We start from the raw sequence: 26478 nt of genomic DNA, 5'->3' as shown, positions 1-26478 counted from the left end.
TACTCGTGTTGAGGGTGAAGGTCTCTAAAAACAGGATGATGTGTATTTGCTAATATCTTTGTAACGTAAAAATAATTTATTATATCTTATTGAAAATGCAGTATGTATTGTTATTGTCATCATGAGCAGCCTCATTCGACACTGTGTCAAAATATTGTTAGCATTACTTCTGTAGAGGATGCATCAACAATTAATCGCACAATTCTATATGAAAACAATTTTTTAATTGTTTTTTTGAGGTGCAGCTGGCATGTGTTTGCCTAAATAGTATAAGAGAAATAGGGGAGGATGAGTGTACAAAATAACATTACTAATTTAGCAAAACATTTTACGCAAAAATGTGGCAGAGTCATGCTTTTCACATGAAAGAGTGAAATTAAGTGATGATTAAGGGGATACAATGGGTGAGTCGCAAGGCAAGCATGTTCAATATTTTCATCTATACCTTCGCCAGTAGGTGAAACCTACGGTCGGCGGAGGTTATTTTTTCGGTCCCGTATCTGTGGCGCTGTCTGTTTGTCTGCCTAGCTGTCTGTCTGGGTGAATTTAACCAAACTTGCAGGGTGTGTTCATAATGAGGTAAGAAAGAAACCATTAAATGAGGCCGGGGGGGGGGGGGGGGGCTTTAGATGAATGGTCAAAGGTCACAAGAGTCATAAAAGCCTGACGTAAACTGTGATCTAACGGATGATCGGATTTTCACTAATCTTGCAGGGTGTGTTCATAATAGGAGAGAATATTAAATTTGAGGGTCAATGGTAAAAGGTCACATGGTCATAAAGACTGTCTCCCAAGAACTCAAGAACGGATGATCGGATTTTCACCAAATGTTTTATAATAATGATAATAATAATTGTTTTGGATATAAACTCCAAATTTTATTGTCCAAGAAAGGAAATTCTTTTTGCCCAATTGATCGTGGGCCCGGCAGCCACTGAGCAGCGCCAGATCGACGTTGCTCTAACCTTTTCAACTGTTGAACGGCAAACAAGGTAGCAGCAACTCCCATCTTTTAACGTCTTTTGGTATGACGCGGCCGGGGTTTGAACCCACGACCCCCCGATTGTGAGGGCAGCCGCTCTACTCACTGAGCCAACACATCAACACAACACATCGGTCCACCACATTTTTCACCAAATGTGTAGGTCCTAAATGTGTAGATGTCCCTACATAATGATATCACCTCTTTGTTGAAGACATACTGCCTATACGAAATAATTAGTTCACTGTATTCATAACGGCCAGCTTGAACATGGGAAATGAGCTTTTCCCAAGATTGCATTTCCTTTGACGGTTCACTTTAATGATGAATCAAGAGCAATTTGTTAAATGTGACTATTTTGACATGTATGAGACAAATCTGCGACTACTCGAGTAAATGGCAAATTAATAAATCGGTGAGTGTGCATGATGCTGGCATCAAATATACTATGGGCAAAATTCCCGTAGGCCTAAACGATTATAGGACCTATAAGTTTCAGGCTATGGGTTATACGTGATTTCAAAGTTTAAAATTGTTTTGTTATTTTTTTATTCACCCAGGCAAAATCTATTGTCTACGAATAATTTGTCCATGTGAATTTTCAGCATTATCAAAGACATTTCGATACGTGTTTGACCTATGGTATGGTTTGGTATTTATCACATTTTTATAGTGATCTCTAAATTGAAACAGCGATATTGAATTAAAGTGCACTTTGTATTTTATTTGAAGACGCGATACCGATGGCGCAGAAGTAAAAATGGTTAGTATGTTTAGTTTGTATTGCATCAGTGGATCCTTGGATCACTGAAAACAAAAGTGGGAGGAGCTTCCCACGGTCAAGCCTTATGACATGTGATCAAAGCATAGCCTTGTTACAGGTGTATAGACAATGTTCAATGTGCATTATGTTCTTCATTTATGTAGATATAGAAATATCTATCACTTTGGAGACTTTTTCACGTTTTTCTATAAAACTGATATCAACTTTATTGTGTCTACAGTAAATATTTAGGTCAGTCTTGTGCTCCTAGTTTTCAGCTGTTCCTAAATAATAAGATGATTTCCTTCGACAAAGGCCCCATCGGCATCGAGGCAGCTGCTGGCGATTCTGGGTATGCATGCTGCCACACACTAGATTTACAGTTTACATCACTCAGAGCTCAGTGGGCATTATAACCCTTACGAAAAGGTACGTGGTACAAATATTAGTAGAGTGCCTGGTTTCTGAGGTGATGGTGGTGGGAATAGGCTGAAATAATCCGGAGTCACTGAGAGGATTCAGTAAAGCCGTAAGTAATCTGACCTTCCGCGGCTTCGCGTGTTCCGAAAGCTTAACTGGTTACAGCGATCGTGCAAGGTGCTGTGCACCACTGGACTATCCTTGGCCGGTAGCCACCGGCGCGGCAAGAGTTATATGCCCGCTCGGTGTTTCTCCTGTATGTTCGCCGTTCATCGTCCCTATATTAGACTAAGCTAGCTGGGAATACTTCAGTTTTCTAAACTATTACCACCGTACCATCGGATTCAGTGGATATTTTGGATCATGGCGTTTAGTTGTCGAGGAATGCGATGTCTCGTGTCACTTTGTAAAAGGCGAACCAGTATCCTAAAATCGCTTCATACGTCCAGCAGTGTGGCCAACCCACAGGCGGCCGCCTCTGTTGTCGGTGATGCTGAAACCGAGGTGAGTGTATGAAAATTTTACATTGTGTAGGCCTAGTGACAGTGTAAGTTTGTTTTAATGATAGGCCTTGCACTGCTATGAATGTAGAAAAGATGGAACTTTAAAAGATCGGCTACCATTTCCACCAGATTTTATGACATGAATGAAATGTTAATAGACTTTAAAAGAAATAAAAGAAAGTAAAAACAAAGTGATCGTAATATAAAAAAGGTGGGTCCCACCTTTTATTAGAATCGCTGTTTTGGATATCTCAGCCATTTCAAAATCTATTGTCATCAAAGAAATGGTGAATTCCTCTTGGGATTGGAAGCTCTTTCATATTTCATAAGAGGTTTCTCGTTAACTCGCCGCCAAAAAAAAAAATGTTAGAATCAAGAAGTTTAGGTCTTAACCAAAACTAAGTATCCGCACTATCGGTATACGCAATCTCTAACCCCCCCCCCCCCCCCCCCCCCCCCGCTCCTTTTTTTTTTTCCTTCTTTGTTTTGTTTTGGGGTTTAGAGGATTTAATTCCCTTTGTATTTGGCTGCTTGTCAGCTGATTTTGGAAGAGAAGTGGCAGCAAACAAGATGACTACAGACTTTTTTTTTTTTGCTTGTCATGACCATTCGTCATAGGGTCAACCCCCCCCCCCCAACAATAACTGGATCTGCCCTAGCAACTAGATGCCGCGTGAAACTCCAGTCGCAACTTCATGATGTATTTTACAGCGACAGGGCTGTGAATAACTAGAATAGATCTGCCCCTGTATGTGTGCATGAGTTGTAAGTATGTTACTTTTAGATTTGTGAAAGAGTATGAATTTAATGATATACAGCTCGTGCGAGAGCACACATGCATTATTGGAACAAGCATCATTTCATGAAAGTAAGCATATTGATAAAATTTGAATAATTTGCAAAATATTTATTTTGGTCAAGTGCTAGATGACTGGGGCAATCATTTGAATCATTTTGAAGTTTGCATTTTTAAATCACCATATTGTGAACTTTAAAACATTTTAATTATAGGGCAAGTCCAAGATAACGCGCGCATTACGTATGAGACATTCAGAGAATTTTATGACCTGAAAAATAGTGTTAATGGCCTTTGATCATATTGAACTTCATCATGGTGATTGATATCTAGAAGAAGTATAATCATGTAAAAAATTGAGAAAAATGACCATGACAAATTATATTCTAGAAGAGAAAATATGTGCCGTTACGTATGGGACCAGAAAAATTTTGTTTTTTTAAACATTTTTTCAACCTCAAAACTCTCTGAAAGTATTTCATTCTACAACTTGTAACTCACTGTGATGAAAGTCACAACACTCAAGATTATTACAGGTAAGTTTCATGTCATTAGACAAAAAGCTCTAATTACAGGTTCTAATTAAAGACAGACATGACATGTTACGTATGGGACAGTTACGTATGGGACAGTTTGTCCCCCATTCATTTAGTGTGTGAAGAACCATGTTTATGGGTATTTTGCATAATTATTGAAGTAAAATCAGTTGAAACTACTCAAATACTGATCCAGATTGTCAAGGAAACAATATTCCCCAAATATTCACCATCAAAATCATATTCAATCATATTTTTTTATTTTTATGACCAACCTGGGTATGCATGCCCTTTGTCCCCCATTCGTTTAGTGTGTGGAGAACCATGTTTGTGGGTATTTTGCAAAATAAATTTGCAAAATACCCATAAACAAATTTTTGCATAATTATTGAGGTGGAATCAGTTGAAATTATTCAAATTTATGAAGTTCAAATTACTCAAATACTGATCCAGATTGACAAGGGGACAATATTCCCCAGATATTTACCATCATAATCACTTTCAATCATATTCTATATTTTTTATGACCAACCTGAGTATGTACAATGTATGCCCTATTTTCATCAGGATAGTTACTTGTACAATGTACTACTGAAAAATTGAATAGTTTAAAGTGTTTACTTCCATTGATGAAGGGCAGTTTGCCATTTAGTTTCAATAAAAAACAACTTGACACAAGAAATATTAAGTTTAATAAATAAGCAATTACCTGCTGCGTGGAACCCTAGTGATCGCGTAGATATATGATGTCTGTCTAGCAGTCAGGTCATTGATTCGAGTCACACCCTAGTATGTATACCCATGAATTTTGTTGTGGCTACTACTGAAAACTTTTGTGTATCACTTGCAATTTAAAAAAAAAAAAATCATTTTACTTTTTATTTTTTTCTATATATATCACAACCATTTCAAATTGGATCTCCATCACATAAACTTTGAATTCCTCTAGTCGTAGGATTTTATGCTCTTAAGTAATTCATATAATTAGTTTCAAATCATCTCTTTGAATGTTGAAAACTGAATCCCCATTTCTACAAAAAACTATACCATCCCTTTAATGCTGATTTTTCATTGTGTATTTTGCCATTTTTCCCTCCCCCTTTCTGAAAATTGTTCAGTCAAGTTCATGTATTGTTTCAAGTGTCTATAACTCAAAAAGTAGCTACAATGTTGGGATGCTTTAAAGCTTCAGGATGATTGACCATTTGTGTACTGAGAGACCTTCCCAGCTAGCTACATGCATTCACATGCAATATCTATGAGGATGTCCCATACGTAACGCATTTGTCCCATACATAGCATTATTTCAATGCCTAATAAAAAATATTTCCTTTACTTTTTTTTTCTTTTTTCTCTGGTATTTAATTTCTCTAAACAATAAATTAGAACTTTCCAAAAGGGCATGAAAATAACCTTAGCAATTCAGAAAAAAACCTAAAAAAATGACCTCATTTTGTTACGTATGGGACATCTTATGATAGGACACGAGCTAATTTGCATAATCATTTGCATAATCCCTAAATTTTCATACCAAGTTAAACTATGTGATGAACTTCTTATGTCCACATATTAATCAAATATCATTTGCTTTCCTTTGAATTAATATGAATTTTTATAAATGTCCCATACATAACGCTGTGTTTCACATTTATGCAAATGAAGCCCTTGAAATTTGCATAAATTTACCTAATATCATTTTTTCCTCCACGGAAATCAAAACTTCAACTCATAAGCTTCAAAATGATACCAAACATGTCAATATTGAGCAAAGATGAAATTTTGCCTTCTGAGGGGACCTTATGTGGACTTGCCCTATAACACTATGACAGAAGGGAATTTTCAACCAAAGACAGTATTAAATGATAAAGATTCCAACTTTAATTCTTATTGACCAGTACTATGACAAAATCCCATTACCGGGTATAACCATGTTCAATTCATTGTAACAGCGGGAGCACCCTGTGTACAGTAGATATGTACACACTGCATGGTTCATTGCAACAATCTATTGGAAATTTTGAGTGACTAGTAACTAATAAGTGTGGTAAATCTTTTTTCTCACAGATTTTCACTGTTGTTCAGCATTCAGTATTAAAGGAAATCAAAGCCCACATATAAAAATGTGGATTGAGTGAGAGTGCTCAGCAATATTAGTGAAACACATTGATCAGTGAAAGTTAACCCCATTGAGGACAGACTGATTTTGCTACAACATGCGTTTCCCATGAATAGACATCTGCCTGAATATACTCAGGATTCCATCCCTTTCGACTTTTTGTGAGATTCCAAGAAACCACTCATGAAATAGTACAGAGCACACCATTATTAAGAGGAATTCAAGGTTTGTTTGATAAGTCAGTTTTTGAATGGCTGAGACATCCAAAAACAAAGTAAAACAAAGCAATCGTAATAGAAGTTGGGTCCCACCTTTTATTCAGATTGCTCTATATTGGATATCTCGGCCATTTCAAAACCAATTTTCATAAAATAAACATTGAATCCCTCTTGGAATTACATGCTCTTACACATTTCATAACAGGTTTCTCATTATCTTGCCAAAGAATGCTAGAAACTTGAAGTTATGTCTCTACCAAAACCATACGATCCCTCTTAAGTAATGTGAGATTCAGTGATGTGGGATGCTTACTTTGGGCCTTTTCGGTCACAGGAATATAAAGAAGTTTTCATGCAAATTAGATCAGACAAAGAAGTGCAATGCTCCACAAACCATGCATGAATTGTCATTCAAGTATCCTACCTGTATCAATGAACTGTGCTAGTCAGTTCATTGATCTAAGTAGTCATTGTGTACTAGTCATGTGAATCTCAGTTTAAGCTGTATTGTTGTACACTTGTGCATAATGGTATCATATCAGTTTTGTCATGGACGTCGTCCTCGAAATATCAAAGTCTGTGGCAGATTATGGGATATGCATACAGTAGCTCCATACCATTGCATGGCTCTGGTTATTATGCAGTGGCTCAGTCGGTATTGTATCATCTCTCTCTTGCGATTGCGAGGCTGTGGTGTGAGGCCCAGGAAGTCTTGCTGAGCAATTTTGTGCGTCATCTTCTTAACCCAGGTCTAGTGAGAGGCAAAACACTCTTTCTCGGCAGATGCCCAGGATAGAATATAAAATAAAAAGATTGAAAAATAGGTCCCATGTGTCATGTGCTCTATCACAATTTATTAACGTCATGTCAAATATACATGTCAGTGTAAATGATCCAACTTTGCTTTGTAGAGAGCAGAGTGCAAGTTCAGTAAAGTGGTCTGTCCCACTCAATGCGCACACACTTACACTCACATGCACATGGTGTACATTGTGTATATTGGAGAGTATGTTTGCAAAGTATTGATAGGAGTGAAAAGAGGGAAATTAATTTGTAAGAGAAGAACAACAAAACAGTCATATTCATTCAGTCAGTCATAACTTCAAAAGGATTGGTAAAGTCTTGGTTGAGATGAGGATTCAGATTTTAACTTTTTGCGAGATGATTAGAAATCAATCATATGAAATATTAAAGAGGATGCAATTCTATGAAGAATTTAAAGATTATTTGATAAAAATTTGTTTTGAAGGGGCTAAAATATTCTAGTACAAAACAAAGCAAAGTACTCCTGATAAAAGGCAAGATGTCCATTGGGGCAAATAGGATACAATTATTTTTCCTCTTGTTGTTATGCCTTGCAAGATGTGAATCTGAGAATACTGTTAACCACTAAAATCTATTGAAGATGAACAGTTAGAGTAAGCACTACAGTGTATGCGTTAAAGATAAACAATTCACATCAAAATTAAGTAAGTGAGAAAATTCACACAATTTGTGTGTCTCGTATTACTGTGTGAATATTCAAACTGAGTACCCCACCCCTCCACATTTCTGTTGTTCTCCTGCATTTGTTTACATTCTTAACAAGGCATTTAAAGAAATGGAAATGATAATCAAAACTAAGGTTTTAAAAAAAAAGAAGTGTGTTTGTCTGTTAGCCTGTCAGTATTTTTTATAGAAACCACTAACTCAGAGCCAGATACTTTATTATACTGTATGTATTCTTAAAATTGCCTATTACAATAATACAGATATGTTTGAAGAGTTGAAGCCCGCTAACTAATAAGACTGGATGGTACGTAAATTTTTGGATATACATGTACTGGTAGTAAATTGCAGTGAACTGTGAACCATTTTTACACTTACGAGCATGATCACCACACCGTGACCCAGACACACAAACACATTGTGCATTCTTCACCATCCTGTGCTCAGGTCAAGCGGATCTTCTCCGGCATCCAGCCGACGGGCGTGCCCCACATCGGCAACTACCTGGGGTCCATCCGGAGCTGGGTGGAGCTCCAGGAGGAGCCGGAGACGGAGATGGTGCTCAGCATCGCCGACCTGCACTCCATCACGCTGCCCCAGGACCCCGCCCAGCTCCGGGAAAGCATCCTGACGACGGTTGCCGTGCTCCTCGCTTGCGGCATCGATCCCGACAGGTGCATCCTCTTCCAGCAATCCAGCGTGAGTTGGGGTTAAGATTCAGCCCCCCCTTTTTTTTAAATTATATTTAGAGGTTTAGATTTCCTCTTCCATTAGTGAAATCAAATCAGTGGCTATAAAAAATCTCTCCTCTTTCCCTCCCATACAAGCTTGATTAGTTATGATAGATAAAGGATAATGATGATAGGACTGACCACCATCATCACCATCACCATTGCCATCATCACCATCATCATCATCACCACCACCATCATCATCATCATCATCATCATCATCATCATCATCAATGTTATCCACGTCATGGCATATGAGGGGGAAATACAGATTTAGGATTGATTTAGGATCTACAGAGTATCTTGTGTCGACAAATATTATGGTGATAGATGAATGTTCTTCCTCTTTATTGTCATCATTATCATCATCATCATCATCGTCATCATCGTCATCATCATTATCATCATAGTCACCAGACTGAGAGCACAGTCAAGCTGGAGTACGATGCTCAGCAGTCCAGCTTGAGTTTGGGAAAGATTCATTCCGATTCACTCCCCGTTTCCATGTTTTGTCATTATACATGTATGTATGCCCAAAATACTGGTGTACTGAAATATTTATTTTCAATCATTTGCCTCAAATGTTGGGGAGTGAGTTTAAGATAATTTACCAGCCTTCTTTATCATTTGGTCATTTCAAAGCACTTGATGCATTGATTATTCCTTTTTTAAATAAAGGCTGCAACAATTTTGTTGTTGCTGCAACAATTTTGTTGTTGCTGTCGCAAAGGATATTCTCTTTTTTTGGGGGGGGGTCATAGCAAAGGGTTTTTTTTTTCTTTTTTCTTTTTTTGGGGGGGGTCATTCTCATGTCCTCTGTTATAGAAAAATGCAAAATTTGCTGATCAATACTTATTGCTCAGTGTATCATAAATTATGACATAAAAATTGATAATTGTATTAAAAAGTTTTTTTTTCTAATTTCCTGTAGCAAATGTTAATTGTGCATTGTACATGAACCAAAAAACCAACAACAAACAAACAAATGATACATGCACTGATCATGTGAATGAATTTTTATGTAGTGCCCCTATGATTAATGTTTTTAGTAGCTTTACAAGAAGATTTCATGAAACAGCAATATTAACGGGAGGACAAATTTTTGATGTGAATTGGCTTATAGGTAAGTCAGCATGCAGAGCTGGGTTGGATCCTTGGCTGTAAGACGACTATACCAAGACTAGGCCAGTTCCCTCAGTGGAAGGTGAGTCCATTTCACAATCTGATACTAAACTCTTACAAACCCGTTTAATGTCTGATAGAGATGGTCGTTATTGTATGGAAGGATGCTTGTTTGCTGATAAATGGCTACAGATTGGAATGTCATATCTTTTGTTTGTTATGGAAGATGCGTTTTCAACACAAAACACTCCCCCCCCCCCTCCCCTATGTGTGTTTACAGGAAGAAAAGAAAACATACATGTAGCAAGTTGTATGAGGCAGCATCTCGACCAAGTAATCTACAATTGAAATCAAGATGTAATTTGGAAGAATAGGCCCCCGTGTTTTTGTACTGTTACATTTCACTAGTTTGGCAGTCAAATTGTTGTAAACCTGTAGAGCGTTTTGGTAGTAAAAGATTAAAGACTTCATTGCAGCAACAGCTTTGTGCTACCAGAGCATTACTGTGCAATAAGACTGTTTCGGTAATGTACGGTATTCAAATTCCATACATGGGTTGTTCACCAAGGTTGCCCTTAATAACAACAAAGGTTGCCCTTGGAGGCTTGCCCCACTTAGCAACAACTGAATGATTCCTGCCTATACTATAGGAACTTAATAGACCATTTTTGTAATACAAATTGTATAAATATAATTTATGGATGCTACTTTTCTTTAACAGTCTAGTAATGAAGCTTGTCATTCACCTGCTCCCTCCCATTCAGTTCCAAAGGCAGCAAGTTCACTTAGTTGTTGCTAGGTAGGGCAAGCCTCCGACAAGCTTTGTGGTTGATAAGGGCAACTGTTGTGAACAAAGCATGCTTGAAATCTGAATACATTACAGAACTGGTCTATTAGCGGGAGCAGGTTTATGAAGTGTATGAAGTGCTTTGTTACTATGCTGTAAGAAACAAAACATTGAGGAATTGTATGTTTGTATGTTACAGAAATGGGGGGGGGTGGAGGAGAGGGAGCTGGGACTTTTGTGTCCAATAACGGAAAAGTCTCCCTTGAAAAAGACCTTCCCTGCTAATCAGGTGTCAGACTCAAGGATCGACCTGTCAAGTCCTTGTGATTGAGTTTGAAACAAAGTTCATTCCATTGTCCCTGAGCTTCCCCGTGTACCAGTATCTGTTCATTGGCACTTGAAGAGTTTGTTTGCAAAAACCCGATAAGTCCATATTTGCCAAATGGAGATATTTGCGATTAAAGGTCAAGAAAAATACAGAGAATAATAAGAAAATGTTGGCTTCTTTTGACCATAACTTTAAAAATATACCTTTTTATGTGGTGACCAATATATCATTTAAAAGGTATTATTTTGTACTTTATGACAGAAATCGTACTTCAAAATCTTCAAAAATGGACTTATCGGTTTTTGCAAACAAACCCTTCACTTGCTCCCCAAGGGTAGATAGTAATCAGAGTAGATCATGTGTGTACCTGGACCTAAGTCATGGCCTAGGGATACCCCTGTCAGATCAGGGATGTAAACCTGTCATTATCAAACCCCCTGTCTGTATCTCTTTGTGTGCTTTTAGTGCTGATTGGCACAGAAAACCCCATAGCATTATACACACTGTCCAAAGTCCCTGGCAGAGAAAGGGTGAAAGTTTAGGGCATTGTCTCTGTGAAAATATAGTGCTCTGTGGAGTTTACACTTCTTAAAGGGGAAGGCTAGTAACTGATCAGTGGGAATCAGTGGAAATGCTGGGAGATGATTGTTCCAATCCTTATGGGATTCATTCAAGAGTTCATTCTATATCTATTGTTGTGTTAAAATGATTTGCTTCAGAACGGTCTCATATTCAAGTAATGTGCAGATTAATGTCTCGTCACTGACCAGGGACGCTAACCTGGAAGCATTAAACTGCACATTACTTGAATATGAGACCATTCTGAAGCAAATCATTTTCACACAACAATAGATATACAATGAACTCTTGAATGAATTGGAACAATCATCTCCCAGCATTTCTACTGATTCCCACTGATCAGTTACTAGCCTTCCCCTTTAAGCACAATCATGTAGTTTCTGAAAGCAAGGTGTTGGGATTATTGTTTATATGGTACAATGGCTCTGACATGCAAGTCATCAAACACAACATTTAGAGCTGCACTTTGACTGCAGAAATTATGCCCTGGAAGATCTTGGCAGCTATAGTTCTGTTGTTACTATTTTTGTGTTCCTTCATTTTGCTATAGTTCTGTTCTTTAACGCACACCAACAGCACAAATTTTGATCAAGATAAAAGTTTGGTAGCTTTAATTTCAGTTGCTGTTTGTGTGTCTTGTATTTTGTTGTTTTCTTTTGTGTTTTGGTTATTTATATAATTAACTGCACATCATATGATGCTGCTTTTGATACGTAGTGGATAATCTGTTACTTTCAAGTCTACATGCTCTCCTGTGAACTTGTTAGACTAGATCGTTCCAAGTTTACCCACAAGGTTTGATCTTTGATTTGACCTCGAGTGGATCACAATGTTATCTACAAGAGTGGGATATTGATACGGGAGCCCTGATGATCTTTGCCTACTCGATAATTTTATTCTCGTTACCAGACCGTCATGTCTACTGACTTCCTATCTATCTCTCTTTCCTAGTCTAAGGCCGGGAATGACAAGTCCAAGTCCTGCATCGGTCTTTTCACCTACCCCATCCTACAGAGTGCAGATATTCTTCTCTACAAGTGAGGTTACCATGGCAATTTAGCATATCTCTCATGTATACTTTCTACTATATTATTTTGTACAGAAGAGTCATAGTTTGTTTGTCTTCAGCAGATACTATATGATTAAGGTTCTCTTTGCTTTTCTTGATGACGTGATATCATACTTGGTGCGTTAATACTGCAAGTTGGATCATGCAAATGGTTTGTTTGCAAGAGATAAACAATGAAATGTGCATACTCTTTTTTTTGTAGATATCATTAGGATATGAGTGTGGCTTTATTAAGCAGTGGAAAGCCTGCCTCTTGTTTCAGTGTAATCTTGCAAAATATGATGTCCAAATTGGTGTACTTGTATCTAATGGTTAATAGCACTTGATAAATGAACATCTTACATATAATGAATATTTTGTTAATTAATTGTAGGTTGTTTTTTTTTTTGTTATTTGTCGTTTGATATAATAATCACAATATTGGTAACTATATACTGTATTTTGATTGAAGTTCTTTGTATTAGTGCACTTAGAAGTGCTATATAATTGTTATTTGTCATTATTATAATTGTTTTATTATTATTTTCATTATTTTCATATTTTTTCTGCATTTGTGACAGCATGTTCAATTTGCTATGACTGTGTCTATACCATTGCATTACATCTAGATGTCCATATGTGTCAATTAGTATGTCTGTGTATAAAGTTTACCATACAGTGTATATACAATACTCCAATGCAATTGTTGGTCAACACACAATATGACACCTTTTACCCTGTATGATGGACATTCACACAGAGCAACCCATGTTCCCGTCGGTGAGGACCAGGTCCCCCACTTGGAACTGGCCCAGGACTTGGCCCGCATCTTCAACAATGCCTACGGAGAGTTCTTTCCAGCCCCAAAGGCAGTCGTAGGTAAGAAAAAAGAAAAAGCAAGCAAGCTCCTTTTATTCCTGTGATCTTCTTCTTCAGGTCATTATGTAAAGCTTTCCAACACATGTACAACAAAAGTGTATATTGTAGGTACTTTGACCCCAGACCTCGGAGGGAACTACATCGTGTAAAGGAAGTACATGTACTGGCCTGGCTTCCAGTGATCACAATGATAGCTCAATGTATGTCTCAATATGAACCCCCTGTGTGTTACATTATTCTGAGACTGCAATGTAGAAACAAGCACTTTTGGCAAACGTTAAGATGTTTTTCAAAGCCATTTGACATTTTTACAGAAACTTTTATACTGGATGTGCAATGAGCAAATTTGGAGAGTAAATTTCAAACTTTTCTGTGATGTTGATTTTATGACAAGGCTATGTGATTACTTTTCTCACAAATGGCCAGTAGCTATGTTATTGTGCACAGCTGGGAGGCATGACTTTTGTATTCTTTCCTGTTGTATTCCATTGCTTGTTATCTTTTGTTTAAGTCTAATTGAAACATAGTGACACTTCAGTAATTTGGAACACTACAGTATGTTCTGTGATCATTGTAATTTTGACCGCTGAACATTCTTCATGACAAAAATTGATTAGAGAAGATTAGATCAAGTTTAAATTAGTTCAAATCTCCTGTGTGGCATGCTGTATTCTTCAAAAATGTGTTTGAAGAAAAATTTTGCTGTTCTAAGTGATTCATAATGTGAACTAGGATTAAGCTTCTCTTTGTTGCTCTAATTATGCTTCCAGGTGAATTCAGAAAGGTCAAAAGCCTTCGCAACCCTGAGCAGAAGATGAGCAAGTCAGAGCAGGACCCAAGGAGCCGTATCATGCTTACCGACTCCCACCGCGACATCAACGAGAAGTTCAAGAAGGCCAAAACCGACTTCACCACTGAGGTGACGTACGACCCCGAGTCACGGCCGGGGGTCTCGAACATCGTGTCAATCCTGTGCGCGTTCACGGGCAAGGACCCCGCCCATATATGCAGGCAGTCTGAGATCCTAACCACGGCGCAGTTCAAGCTGGTGGTGGCGGACGTGATTAGCGAGAAGCTGGCGCCTATTCGCAAGAGATTCCGTGAAATAAGGGACGATGTGGACTACTTGGAGAACGTACTTAGGACTGGGGAGCAGAAGGCGCGTGAGATTGCGCAGCCCAACTACGAGAGAGTTAAGAAAATGGTCGGCTTGTCGTAGCAGACAGCTGGCGAAACCAATGAGCTGCTACAGTATCATCCTTCAAACTGTCATACCAAGCTTGGAATGTGACCAAGTTGGCCTCAACGAATTTTATGACAAGTCATCTCAAGTCGTTTCAATCAAAATTTGAAAAGGTGAATGCATATGATGGAAATGGTGGTGGAAATACGTGGATGTCCAGAGGTGTCAAGTTCATCGTTGGTGTATATTAGACCCTTACAGAAAGAGACACTATCATGATATCTCCAATAGATCCTTGAAACCTGTGATACAACATTCAAATGTATAAATCTCTCTGGTGAAGGGTTAAGTTCCAGACCCATGACTCTAAAACCCTACTTGATTATTTTTGAGTATTAATCACTTATACTCACAGTCATGTCCATGTCTAGTTCATGTGCACTAGCATAGATGACACAATGCTGTGTTCACACATGCTTGCATTCATCACGACTTTGTTATTCGTACAATGCTGCGTTCACACATGCTTGCATTCATCATGACTTTGTGATTTGTGTCCTGCCAAACTGTGTTGAATATCTTGTTTCTCTACATGTCTGAATGAACCTGTTGCATACTGCCAGTTCCTTTTCTTACCCCTCCTCTTTGGGCAGATTAACCTTTTGCCTTCTCCAACCTGGTATGGTCTGTATAAAGTCTGTTAGGATGGAAGAATCTTTGTAGGGAGGGGATTAAAGATGGGAATGATGTGTAACAGGCTGTTTGGATAATGACCTATCATATGCTTCACAGCAAGCCTGGCAGTGGGATTTGTGGAAGTAAGTGCAAACCTTGAACTTCGTGGTCCACTTTAAGAGCTGAATCATGAAGAAAATGTCATATTCTCATATGTTTATCAACAACCATTAATGCTAATTGTGCATTTTGGATTTCTGTTTTAATTGTAACCAATTCTGTCAAATGTTGTGTGTCGTTCAAACCAGATTTGTTTGTTCTGTTTTGGGGAGTGGGTTGTTGTTTTTGATGAGAGAGGTTATGTTTTTTTTTTTGTTTTTTTTTCTGACGGGCTAAAAAACCCTTCTTAAATGCCATTCAGTTATTTCTGAATTGCCTTTTATGCCAGCTCCAGAAAGTGTGACAGGTCTGTGATGAGCAGATATCAGCGGTCATTGGCACACATTCTACTTTATAAGCTGTTATTTTCACGTACAAATATTTTCACGAATAGGGAGGTCGCGGACATTTTCGCGAGATGTTGTTTTCGTGATTTGACACCGAGGCTTATCATAAGTGCACTACTAACCTAGCGTACTGTTAATGGCAACATTTTTGCGTGTTGTTAAATTTGCGGTCCTGCAGTGATTCGCGAAATTCGCAAAAATAAAAGCTTATACAGTATATTGGAGAGGTACAGTCTATATACCATTTCTGTTCCCAAATCATGTGACATGGATTGCATACACATGCATTCCAGTAAAGTACAATATACATGTTGTTTATTTTGCTGTTCTATTTTGTGCGAGTCAACTGATTGGTGAAATCAGCAACACACCAAATCATTGCCTCCCTTATAATGATAGAGACACAAATGTGATGTACTGTATATTGCCTCCAGGGGGGCATTTCATGAAGCATTTTGTCACATATTTTTTTCTGACAAAATGTAACCAGCCTCTGAAATCCTTGCATCTGATTGGCTGAGAGCAAATTTGGCAGAAAAAAGATATCTGACAAAATGCTTCATGATTTTTTTTTCTTTTTGAATAGGGGCTTTGTACTGAGTGACAATACATTTGATAGCAGCACTGTAAAGTTGGTAGTACATTGTATTTCATCAATCATTGCCTTTGCTTGCTGTAATAACCTGAACGCATTTGCATCCATCGATAGAAAAGAAATGTCCCAAGCAACGATGTGTAGTAATAGTTGGAAGTTACCGTAACCATCATATTGAAAGGAATGTGTCTCATAGACCCCAACCCTGGGCATTTGTCAGACTAGAGATTCTCCCACCTGAACCCCCCTCCCCCCCCCCCCCCCCAGCAAACTGGAGACTGATCATGTAAACATGTGCACAATGATTATTATGTGCGCATAGTATGGCGGAGCACAATGTCCCTTGTGGAAGGGAATCCAGGGCCAGCTTTAGGACCCTGGAAGCTATAGGGTACCACAAGCTCTCTCTTGCTATTTTTGCCTTTTTGTTAAACACATATGACAATTTAATTAAGTTGGGGAGGAGAGGGCTATATTTTAAGCAGGGGATAATACTTTATTAAGTGGGAGACAAGGGTAGAACGGGAGATTTTGCCAAAATGGCCTGACATAATGCGAGGTCTCCTACCAAAAGATGGTGAGATGGAGTGTCCAGTGTTTGTTTGAAGGTACCAGGTATTGTTCTTATACGACTTCATGTGAAGTTGCATATCAGAAAAAAACATGGCGGCCAGCTGTGGCTTCTTACATCAAATCCACAAAACGGAAATGTAGCTTATTAATGGCTAACTTCATTTTTCTGTGTGTCGGTTTTTTTTTTTTTGCCAAAAAAATTTGTTAATGAAATCAGTAGAGTTACTTCATTGCAGCATCTTTGTTGTTTGATTTTTGACATATTTTCCTTCCATGCAACTGTGTGTGAGTTAAAACTCTGTTGCTGTCATGAGGAAATGACATTTTGAAATAAAATGTTTGAATTATGATTGAAATAGGAAAGAAAAAGATTGGTTTAAACTTGAGTGATTTCACAGCACATTCAGACTTCCTGGAGTATGTAGTTGTATGTAAAAGGCTTATTTCATGGTGATGTGATCACAATGTTGACTTTCATTTTAGCAATAAAGTATGAGAAATGTCCATTTCATTAAAGTATTTTCTACCAACATTCAACAAGACTGCACTCCTGTTCTTTATGTACCTATGTTTTAAGAGGGATGCATTTGTACTCGATGAAAATACTGTAAAAGTGGACATTTTCGCAGTGTTGAAATTTTTGCGCATTTCACGCAGCCAGAAAATGGAGCGAAAATAAAAGCACACAAATTTCTTTTTTTTTTCATGCCATATGTTCCTGTACTTACATGTACTGTCTTGATTTCGTGAAATTAAACACACGGGAAACTCTTTTTACAGGCCTGAGCGCAAAAAAATTGTTGGGCGAAAATATCCACTTCTACAGTACACCCAGGTCCTGAAACCTAATACAACATTAACAACAGCACACCAGTGTGTACATGGCACATGGAACTGTTCGTTAGAATTAAATGTTCCAAGTGCTAAAAGATATTTGTGACTGTATTGAATGACCTACTTAAGATAGGAGCTTTTGAAAAAGAGCAGCTGTTATCAATCAATAAGTTTGATTTTTCAGACAAGCTGTAAACACACAGCTCTGCTCTCATGTTTGATACGAGAGAGTCTGATTACAAGTAATGTCTCACCAACATTGCAAACATTATCCTAAAACATGTTGCTACAGACGAAAAAAGAAGAAGAATGATTTGTGTTAAATTATCAAAGGGCATATTCATATTTCAAAGCATACCACTGCCATATCACAGATTGTCCCTTAACTAGTAAAAGAAACATACACCTTGTTAACCTTTTGTGCACCCAGGCATTGAACTTTTAATGTTTTAAAATCAGCATCCAGATTGACTCATGCGCTGAAGTGCTTTCTGCTCCAATTCGCGCAGATATGTGGAAGTTTGATTGCCAATGACTAGAGGTAACCGCTGCCCCCCCCCCCCCCAACGTGCACACACACACACACACACACACCTATTGTATTGTGTCATCTTGGCCTTCCTGTTGGACTGAGGCACATTAGTACACCTGGGTGGGCTTGGTAATATACAATTAGGTCAAGGTCAAGTCCAGTTTGGTTACTGAACACCGATGGCAGGTTTAAGGGACTGTACAGTACTGGTTGAGGTGGGGATTCATGTTTTTAACATTCCTAAGTGAGATAATGAGAAACCTCTTATGAAATATGAAAGAGCATGTAATTTGAAGAAGGATTCAACGTTTATTTGATGAAAATTGGTTTTCAAATGGCTGAGATATCCAAAAAAAGTGATAATGATAAAAGGCGACAGGCCACGCCTTTTATTAGGATCTCTTTGTTTCACCTTGTTTTTGGATATCTCAGCCATTTCAAAACTGATTTTCATCGAATAAACTTTTGATACCCCGTAGAATTGCATGCTCTTTGACATCTCAGAGAGTGGTTTCTGAATATCTCACAAAACGTTAAAAGCTAAATCCTCACCTCGACCAGAACTGGACACACCCTTTAAGCTTTAGTGCCAGGGTGCACAAAGAGTTACTGATGGTTTTCTTGCCAAGTGTGACTTAAAGGGATGGTACAGTATTGGTGGAGATGAGAATTGGGCTTTTAATTTTTTGCGAGATACCAAGAAAACACTCATGAAATAGTACAGAGCATACCATTCTAAGAGGAATTCAAAGTTTATTTGATGAAAATCAGGTTTGGAATGACTGAAACATCCAAAAACAAAGTAAAACAAAGCGATCGCAAAAAAGTGTGGGTCCCACACTGTATTAGAATCACTCTGATATCTCAGCCATTTCAAAACAAATTTTCATCAAATAAACGTTGAATTCCTCATGGAATTACATGGTCTTTTATATTTCATAAGAGATTTCTCATTATCACACCAAAAAATGTAAACAATCTGAAATTAGGTCTCAACCAAAACTATCCGATCCCTTTAAGGTATGATTGCGTATCAGCAAAGTTGGGATGATCGTTTCAAGGGAAAGTTTACCCAAAATATGTACTATGTAGATTTTAAAAGACCTTACTTGGTATTACTTAATGCAGAAAGAAAAGCAAAACGCTCGGTGGAAATTATGAGGAAAATCAGACAATCCATTTGAGAGTTATGAATTCTCTTGTTTTATACCATATATAACCACCCAATTTACAATGTAAATGGAAACCCGCAGCAGCAATTTGCGATGTCGCTAGCGTAAAATTTTATACACAGAGAATTACAGAATTTCACAAATCTACATCTTTTTTTAGATGAAAAGTGAACATTCTCTTCATAAACCATTTACTGAGATACAGTATGTTTAGGCACATTCTGTTTTCCACTCCTTTGGGAGAAGCTAGATCAAGTGTTCTTCCATTGTCCTAGAAAAAATATTTTTCTGAAATTCCCTTTAAATATCCATGTTTCAAGAAACTTCACCTTTGTATCTGTACATAAATTATATCTTGCCTGGGTGGTACTGGGTTGTCAATTATAGTTGCAAGTATATGTGTACCAGTACGTGCTGACTTACAAAGTGTGGGAACTTACTTGTGTTGATAAGATCTATTTCCCCTGTGTGTTTTACATGCGCATATTTCATGATGATAATTTCTTGGCGCTTTCTCAAAGTCAGCGACGAAATTATGCTCATTACTTTCCAATGACTGCATGTACAGGTGTATTTTAGCAAGCTGTGGAGATGATACTGTATGTATCTTGTTTGTTTCTTGTGCATGTATGTGTGTGTGTGGGGGGGGGGGGGGGTGGTTATATGCACGGGTGCATCGTGGGATAGTAAGGCATTGACCCTGTCCTGGTTAACCATAATCAGCAGATAAACAATGAGTATTTCAGGACAATACTAGTCTTGTGATCAACCAATGAAAGATGAGAAGTCAAGCCATTGTCTTGAGAAACATGCTGTAATCTGCACTAATAGGTCAACGCACTTTCCCATGGGCATGGTTTTCAATCACTACAACATGAGTTTAAACACAATTATTACAAGGATCGGATGTGGCTAGCAGTGACTCTGTGACCACTTACCATATCACACAGATGACCTGTTACAGGGGAAGTTGCCCCAATATACCGTACATGTGGATTGTCTTAGTTAACGCAGCAATTGAATAGCTAGTAGAACATATCCGATTCAGTGAAAGTTTGAGGAACTCGGACAATCCATTAAAAGTTATGAATTTCTTTAAGTGTTTGTGCATCATCACTGGATAGGAAGACAACAACAGTTCTTGATGTTACTACAGAACAATTATACGTAATTGTATAAATCTGCTATTTTATGTGTAATCTAACAGTTTCGATTTGTACAAAGCAACTCTCTTTCCCGAGTTTAAAGGACCTATGCAATGCAAATAAATGTTGACATGTGTTAATTCATAATACCCTCACAATCACTGATGTGGCCAAACGAATATCCGAATATATGCCATATATTTTACAATATTTTTTTCTTGAAATATATGTTTCTAAGTTTATAATGATTTACAAAAGAAAAAAGACATTGCAGGAAAACATGCCAGTTTTAATCAGTGTAGGGCAAGGTGCATTTAGCTGTCTTTTGTTAATTACCTCCGCCAAGGGAGGAGGTTATGTTTTAGGTACCGTTGGTTTGTTTGTTCGTTCGTTGGTTAGGTAGTTAGTTAGTTTGTAAGTTAGTTTGTCCATGTGAAAAATAACTCAAAAAGTAGTTAACGGATTGGGATGAAACTTGCAGGAAAGGTTGAGAATGACACAAGTAACAAACGATTAACTTTTGGTAATGATCTGAGAATTTTGGGGGAATTTATCAAGGATTTTTGATATTTTGCCAGGTAGGGTCAATGAACTTGGGAGTTCAGGGTGCGCATATTTGAGGTTTGCCTGCGCGCACTAAAGTGCGTGCTCTAGTTTCTGCTGGGTCGAGGCGCGCCATGCAGCTGAGGGGTTATGACGTAACAAAGGCTTCTATTTTGGGAAATCGGGCGACTTTCAGCACCGATGCTGTGTGTACGTATGATATCTCTATGGAAGAACAAGATCAGTGGTGGAAATAAGCTGCATACTTGGCAGAGGTCTGTGCTCTCAGAGTGCTTTTCTAGTTCCACATACATTAGCAGTGATTGACAGATGATGTCACAGACAGGATCTTGGTTTGGAAGGTTTATTGTGGGCTTATCTTGGTAATGTAAAGAGAAATAGAAAAGTTATCATAAAACATCTAACACATATTTAGATATTCTTTTTGGCCACATAAGTAATGATCAGTGTTTATATAATCATCATCACAAGTCAATGTGCATTTGCATGGCATACTGTAGGTTCTTTTATAGCTTTGTCCTGATGTTTGCTATCAGAGTTCTGTTTTTTTTTTGGTTGTTGAGATTTTTTTTTTCTCCACAGTGTGGCATATCATGGCATCAGTAGGTAAACACAGTCAAACCTGTCTCAGCGGCCACCTGTCTATAGCGGCCACCTGCTTATAGCGGACACTGAAAAAATTCCCCGCACTAAATTGCTGTATTATAGACCCTTTATTTAGCGAACACCTGCCTAACGCGGCCAGCGGCCACTCATTTTGTATCCCGTGGTGAATATCTACCTGCGTATAGCGGCCACAAAAATTTAGCTGAACCGCTAAATCAGCCATGTTGTCATTGGCTTTTACGTTCTTATCGTGTGAATTCTACCGAGTCCTAGCCCAGTCGCAATCACACAGACATGATTGGCAAAATTAATCAAGCTCTTTGCCATGAAAAGTTGTCTTACCACTAACTTGAGTTAATGACTAGATTAGATCTAGGCTTCAGTACTGCTGCCCTGAATAGATGCTACACGGGCAAAAATAAATCCTAATAACACCTTTTACCAAAATGCCGACTGATTAGCTAGTGTTTAAACCTCTTTGAATAAGGACAATAGGGTACTTGTATGGGTATTGTGTGTTTTTTACGTCAGCTTCATCGATCCCCTTGAACTTACTCATGAACCCTATTCATGCAAACCGGTACGAACCAGAGCATTGCAGTTCCTCAGGCCCGAAATTTTATTTTTTAAAACCAAAAGAACAGAAGTAGGCAAAAAAAAAAATGATATGAAGTAAATTGTACAACAAAAATCCCCATGATATATAGCTGCACATGCAAACATATTTGCTGGTTGTTGTTTTTTTAAGAATAATGCAGTATTTTCTGCTATTATAAAATGCAAGTACTGTAAAATATGATATATTCGCGGCATGAAATTTTCGCAAATTGGAGCCGATGGCCTTTTTCATGGCACGAAATTTTCGCGAATTGCCACTGGCGTTCATTGCGTATAGTGTAGATAAGAACTTCGCGTGCATTTTAATTTCGCGAATCTTGGCACTCGTGAAATTCCCAAAATCAAAATGCATGCGAACATTCCTCATTTTACAGTATTGAAATTCAAAATGGCCACCAATCTGTCTACAGCGGCCACCTGTCTATAACAGCCACTTTTGTTGTTTCCCTTGGGTGGCCGCGATAGACAGGTTTGACTGTAGATGAATCATTTATACTCATTGAGGCTTGTTCATGTCTTGCTTTCTACTTGAAGGCAGGAAGCCAAATAGGCCTTGTGTGTTTTGGCAGTGTTTCCATGAGGAATTCAGGGATTTGTGCAGCTGGTTATGATTTTTAGGAGAAAGAATGTTTCTGGTAACCCTGACTGACATGTTGAACCGTCAAGTGAAGTTAAAGACACTATCAACCCAGTGCAAATCTACATGTATCTATTATTTATCTATGTACAGCCATATCTGTCTGTCTGTCTGTCTGTCTGTCTGTCTGTCTATCCATCTGTCTCCCATTTCTATATACATAATTAACATACATACACAGCTATATACATGTGTATATAATATGTGTGTATTTCTGTGTCTGTTTTAAACATGTGTGTATACGTATTATGCACTGTGAATAGAAACATCAGTATTAGCACTATAAAGTGTTGTTCATTGTGGTAACATTGTCTTAAACATACATGGTTATTAATTATATTTTTGACCATATATCCAATCATATATCATATCATATATATATATATATATATATATATACATATATATCATATCATATATCATATATGCTCATATATCTCTCTCCTCTCTCTTTCTCTCTGGATTGTTGCTATGACAACCTTGTATGAATGAAAAAAGGATAACAAATGAACAAAAATGGATGAAAGACACAGTGTAATTGCAAGAGTAGTGTATTTTTGCCAGCAAAATACTACATACAGTGGTCATGAACATAAAAGTAATGGTAACAGAGCAATCAAAATTAAAAGAATAATCATTAGTATCTAGACTTTGATGTACACTTCCTATCGTATATATTCAAATTAAACAAAGCAAAATGAACACAGGTACAACCTCAACAATGTCACTAGCAACGGAAGATTGATTGGCAATGCAGCTAATGAAATTGTCACATAAAGATAGAAAGTAAGTTTAAATACCCTGAACTAAGGCTACAACACAAATGTACTTTCAAATGATATACTAGTATTCTATAGTGTGCACTGTCATGCTTGTGCATACTTTCACACACTATGTGTGATACAGGGAGCATTAAAAAGAATAAAAAATGACATTAATGGCTTTTTCATTTCAATGATCTTTAATCACATACTGCTTGTGCTTCAAGTGCAAGCTGACATGGCTTGATGTATACCGCGACAACACTTTGATGAAATCAATTACAAACTAAAAGATCTATGCCGAGCTCATGTGGAGCAGGTACATTATGCACACACCCCAGGGAGGGGGAAGGTTGTGGATCATATGGGTACAAAATATATCCACTGACCATTACGCAAAGCATAGATAGCAATGTCAGAAGGACACAATGACGGCATACTACATGTATTAAGCATTATTGTGCATACAGCCATGTTATCTTCACAAGAATATCCATTCAAACAATAATTCTATGGTTTGATCCCTATATGACTCCTACTTGACTCTCTGCTACACCAACTTCTGCGAACGGGTAATTTGTTGTTTTTTTTCCACAGTACTCCCTGGGAGAAAAAAAAAAATACAGTCAGTTCATTTGTACTTGGCAAAACTACAGGATGCAAGGGAAATATGCCTTATGAACAAGACAACAACCAACTCTGCCCTTATCTTCTCATGCCAGCCGAATGAGCAATTCAGTTGCCATGGCAACGTGAAAGCAGTCACTCTTTAGGCAACGAGAAAAGAGCGGGAAATGTCCTGTGGAAAAAAAACCCACTGGACACCATCAGTTATTTGTGTTCTGAGGGCCCTGCATTCTGCGCCGTGAACAATCTCGATACTGAACTCGTAGATGCAGCCATGTATAAAGCAACGCAAAAATTGAAAGCGCCTGCGGGCAGTCCAGCATGCCAGGCTAACAAAGTACATTTCATGACAAATACTGACTTTTCATGAAGACCGATTCTTGGAAGAAAGATAAAAAGAGGAATTACCATGGGGGGAAGAACAGAAAAAGATGACCTAGCAAATAAAGATATTGGGTAGCAGAAAATATGATTTATATCCTTCAATCATCTGAATGTGTGCAAACACGTTGGTTTATCAAAAGAAACAATTTCATAACAATCTGATAGGGACCTCTGATGTACACTATATAGAGAGTTCATTTATAGAGATACACTAAACATGTATATTCAGCTTACATTTCATGCATTATCATACATTGTAGTAACATACAAAAAGGTCAGTGACATTTTCCCATATTCTTCAACAATCCATTAAAAATAGAGATTCTTTTCTCCAGTTGCCTCGTGCGGTAAACATTCATAGTCTCAGTGTTCATATGCTGGTTGCCCAAAACATGGTTCTTCTGATAACATAAACTCAACATGCAGATATTAATACCCTCATCTTGACACATGGATAATTACATGTAATTTCACAATTATACAGGGCACTTTTTCGATCCGTCAATATGTCTGGAAATGTATACAGCCCTGTATGTGTACAAACATGTGTAAAAATACAACCCCATTAAATTTTTCTTTGTTCCCTCTAGTCTCTCTTCGTCTGTTGCTCTCTCTCTCTCTCTCTCTCTCTCTCTCTTTCTATTTCTATCTCTTTCTCCATATAACACGGAACATACAAGTGTATGTGATTTGGGTTTTATCTTCTCGGTCACACATTAAACAGGCTGTAATAGTGTGGGTTCATTTTTCTCTTATCAAACTTTATCTGCCCTGGAGATTTGGGGCAGTACTTCAGGTGATGGCAAAAAGGGTAATATCATGGCAAAAAAGGAGATTATTATGTTTACAACAACGAAAAAAAAAATCAACACACACTCACATAAAAAAGGCTACACCTTAGCATCGCTACCGAAAATTCAACTTTGGATACAATGGAAAAGTGCATTAAACTTTGTGTTGTTTGTTTAGTTTTCACAAAGTTATTTTTGACATTAGCTTTCAGTATTGATAAATTTTTGCACCAAGAGGTACAGAGATGGGCAAGATTAATGGCACATCTAGGTTTGTAAAAATTGAATCATCTCTAAATCAGTGACTATTTATGTCCAGTGTACAACTTAGTAAGAGCATTTCAGTGACTCACTGTGGAACCCTTGACAAACAAATCCCAATCAAATATGTACATGGCAATTGACATCAGTGTGATTACACGATTACTGCATTATTTGATAATTAGCAATCCACTGTAATGCTTTACAAAATCTGAATTAGCATTCAAAGCTACACCAAGTCTCAAAAGAAAAGAAAAATAATGAAATTCTATTTGCACCCTCCTCCCCAATATCAAGGTGAGAAAAAAAAAAGAAAAAAGATGATGCGTTCTTATTTTCAATGGGGTATTTCATAATGACTTGAGATTTTGCACCGGGAAAGTGGCAGTATAATGTCCCTTATCAAGCATTCTCATTAGAAATTTATGTGGGAGCTATAATGACGACATGTATCACATTTCACTTGTTAATGCTCTCAAGCCTTCCTTAACTCTTTTGGGAACATGCATGGTCTGACATTCCATTGCTATCGCACATGATAAGTCTTTATCTACCACAGGTGAAGGAATTTACTGTTTCAGGTTTACTGCAGCCAAGAGTTAATAGCCTGTCAAACACATTTTATAAGGTTTACTTGATAACTCCCTTTATACACTGATAGCTAATGAATGCATTTAATTTTCAGCCACTTTAGCTGGAACTGCAAATTCCCTGTCAC

General features: G+C 37.7%; 1 protein-coding gene across 1 annotated transcript; it reads left to right on the top strand.

Moving 5' to 3' along the window:
• Positions 1-2183: 2183 nt before the first annotated feature.
• LOC139712093 (tryptophan--tRNA ligase, mitochondrial-like) lies at positions 2184-14515 on the top strand. Its single transcript, XM_071623929.1, has 6 exons — positions 2184-2669; positions 8270-8521; positions 9677-9757; positions 12321-12406; positions 13178-13296; positions 14067-14515. Exons 1-6 carry the CDS (start codon positions 2529-2531, stop codon positions 14513-14515), a joined length of 1128 nt encoding a protein of 375 aa, XP_071480030.1. The 5' UTR covers positions 2184-2528.
• The last annotated feature ends 11963 nt before the right edge of the window (positions 14516-26478 follow it).

This window comes from Diadema antillarum, unplaced genomic scaffold, assembly GCF_040938485.1.
Source record: "Diadema antillarum isolate AM-2024a unplaced genomic scaffold, OU_Dant_1.0 seq00001758_RagTag, whole genome shotgun sequence".
NCBI classification, from domain to species: domain Eukaryota; kingdom Metazoa; phylum Echinodermata; class Echinoidea; order Diadematoida; family Diadematidae; genus Diadema; species Diadema antillarum.
Note: the sequence above shows the minus strand (reverse complement) of the source record. Positions and strands in the feature narration are given on the sequence as shown.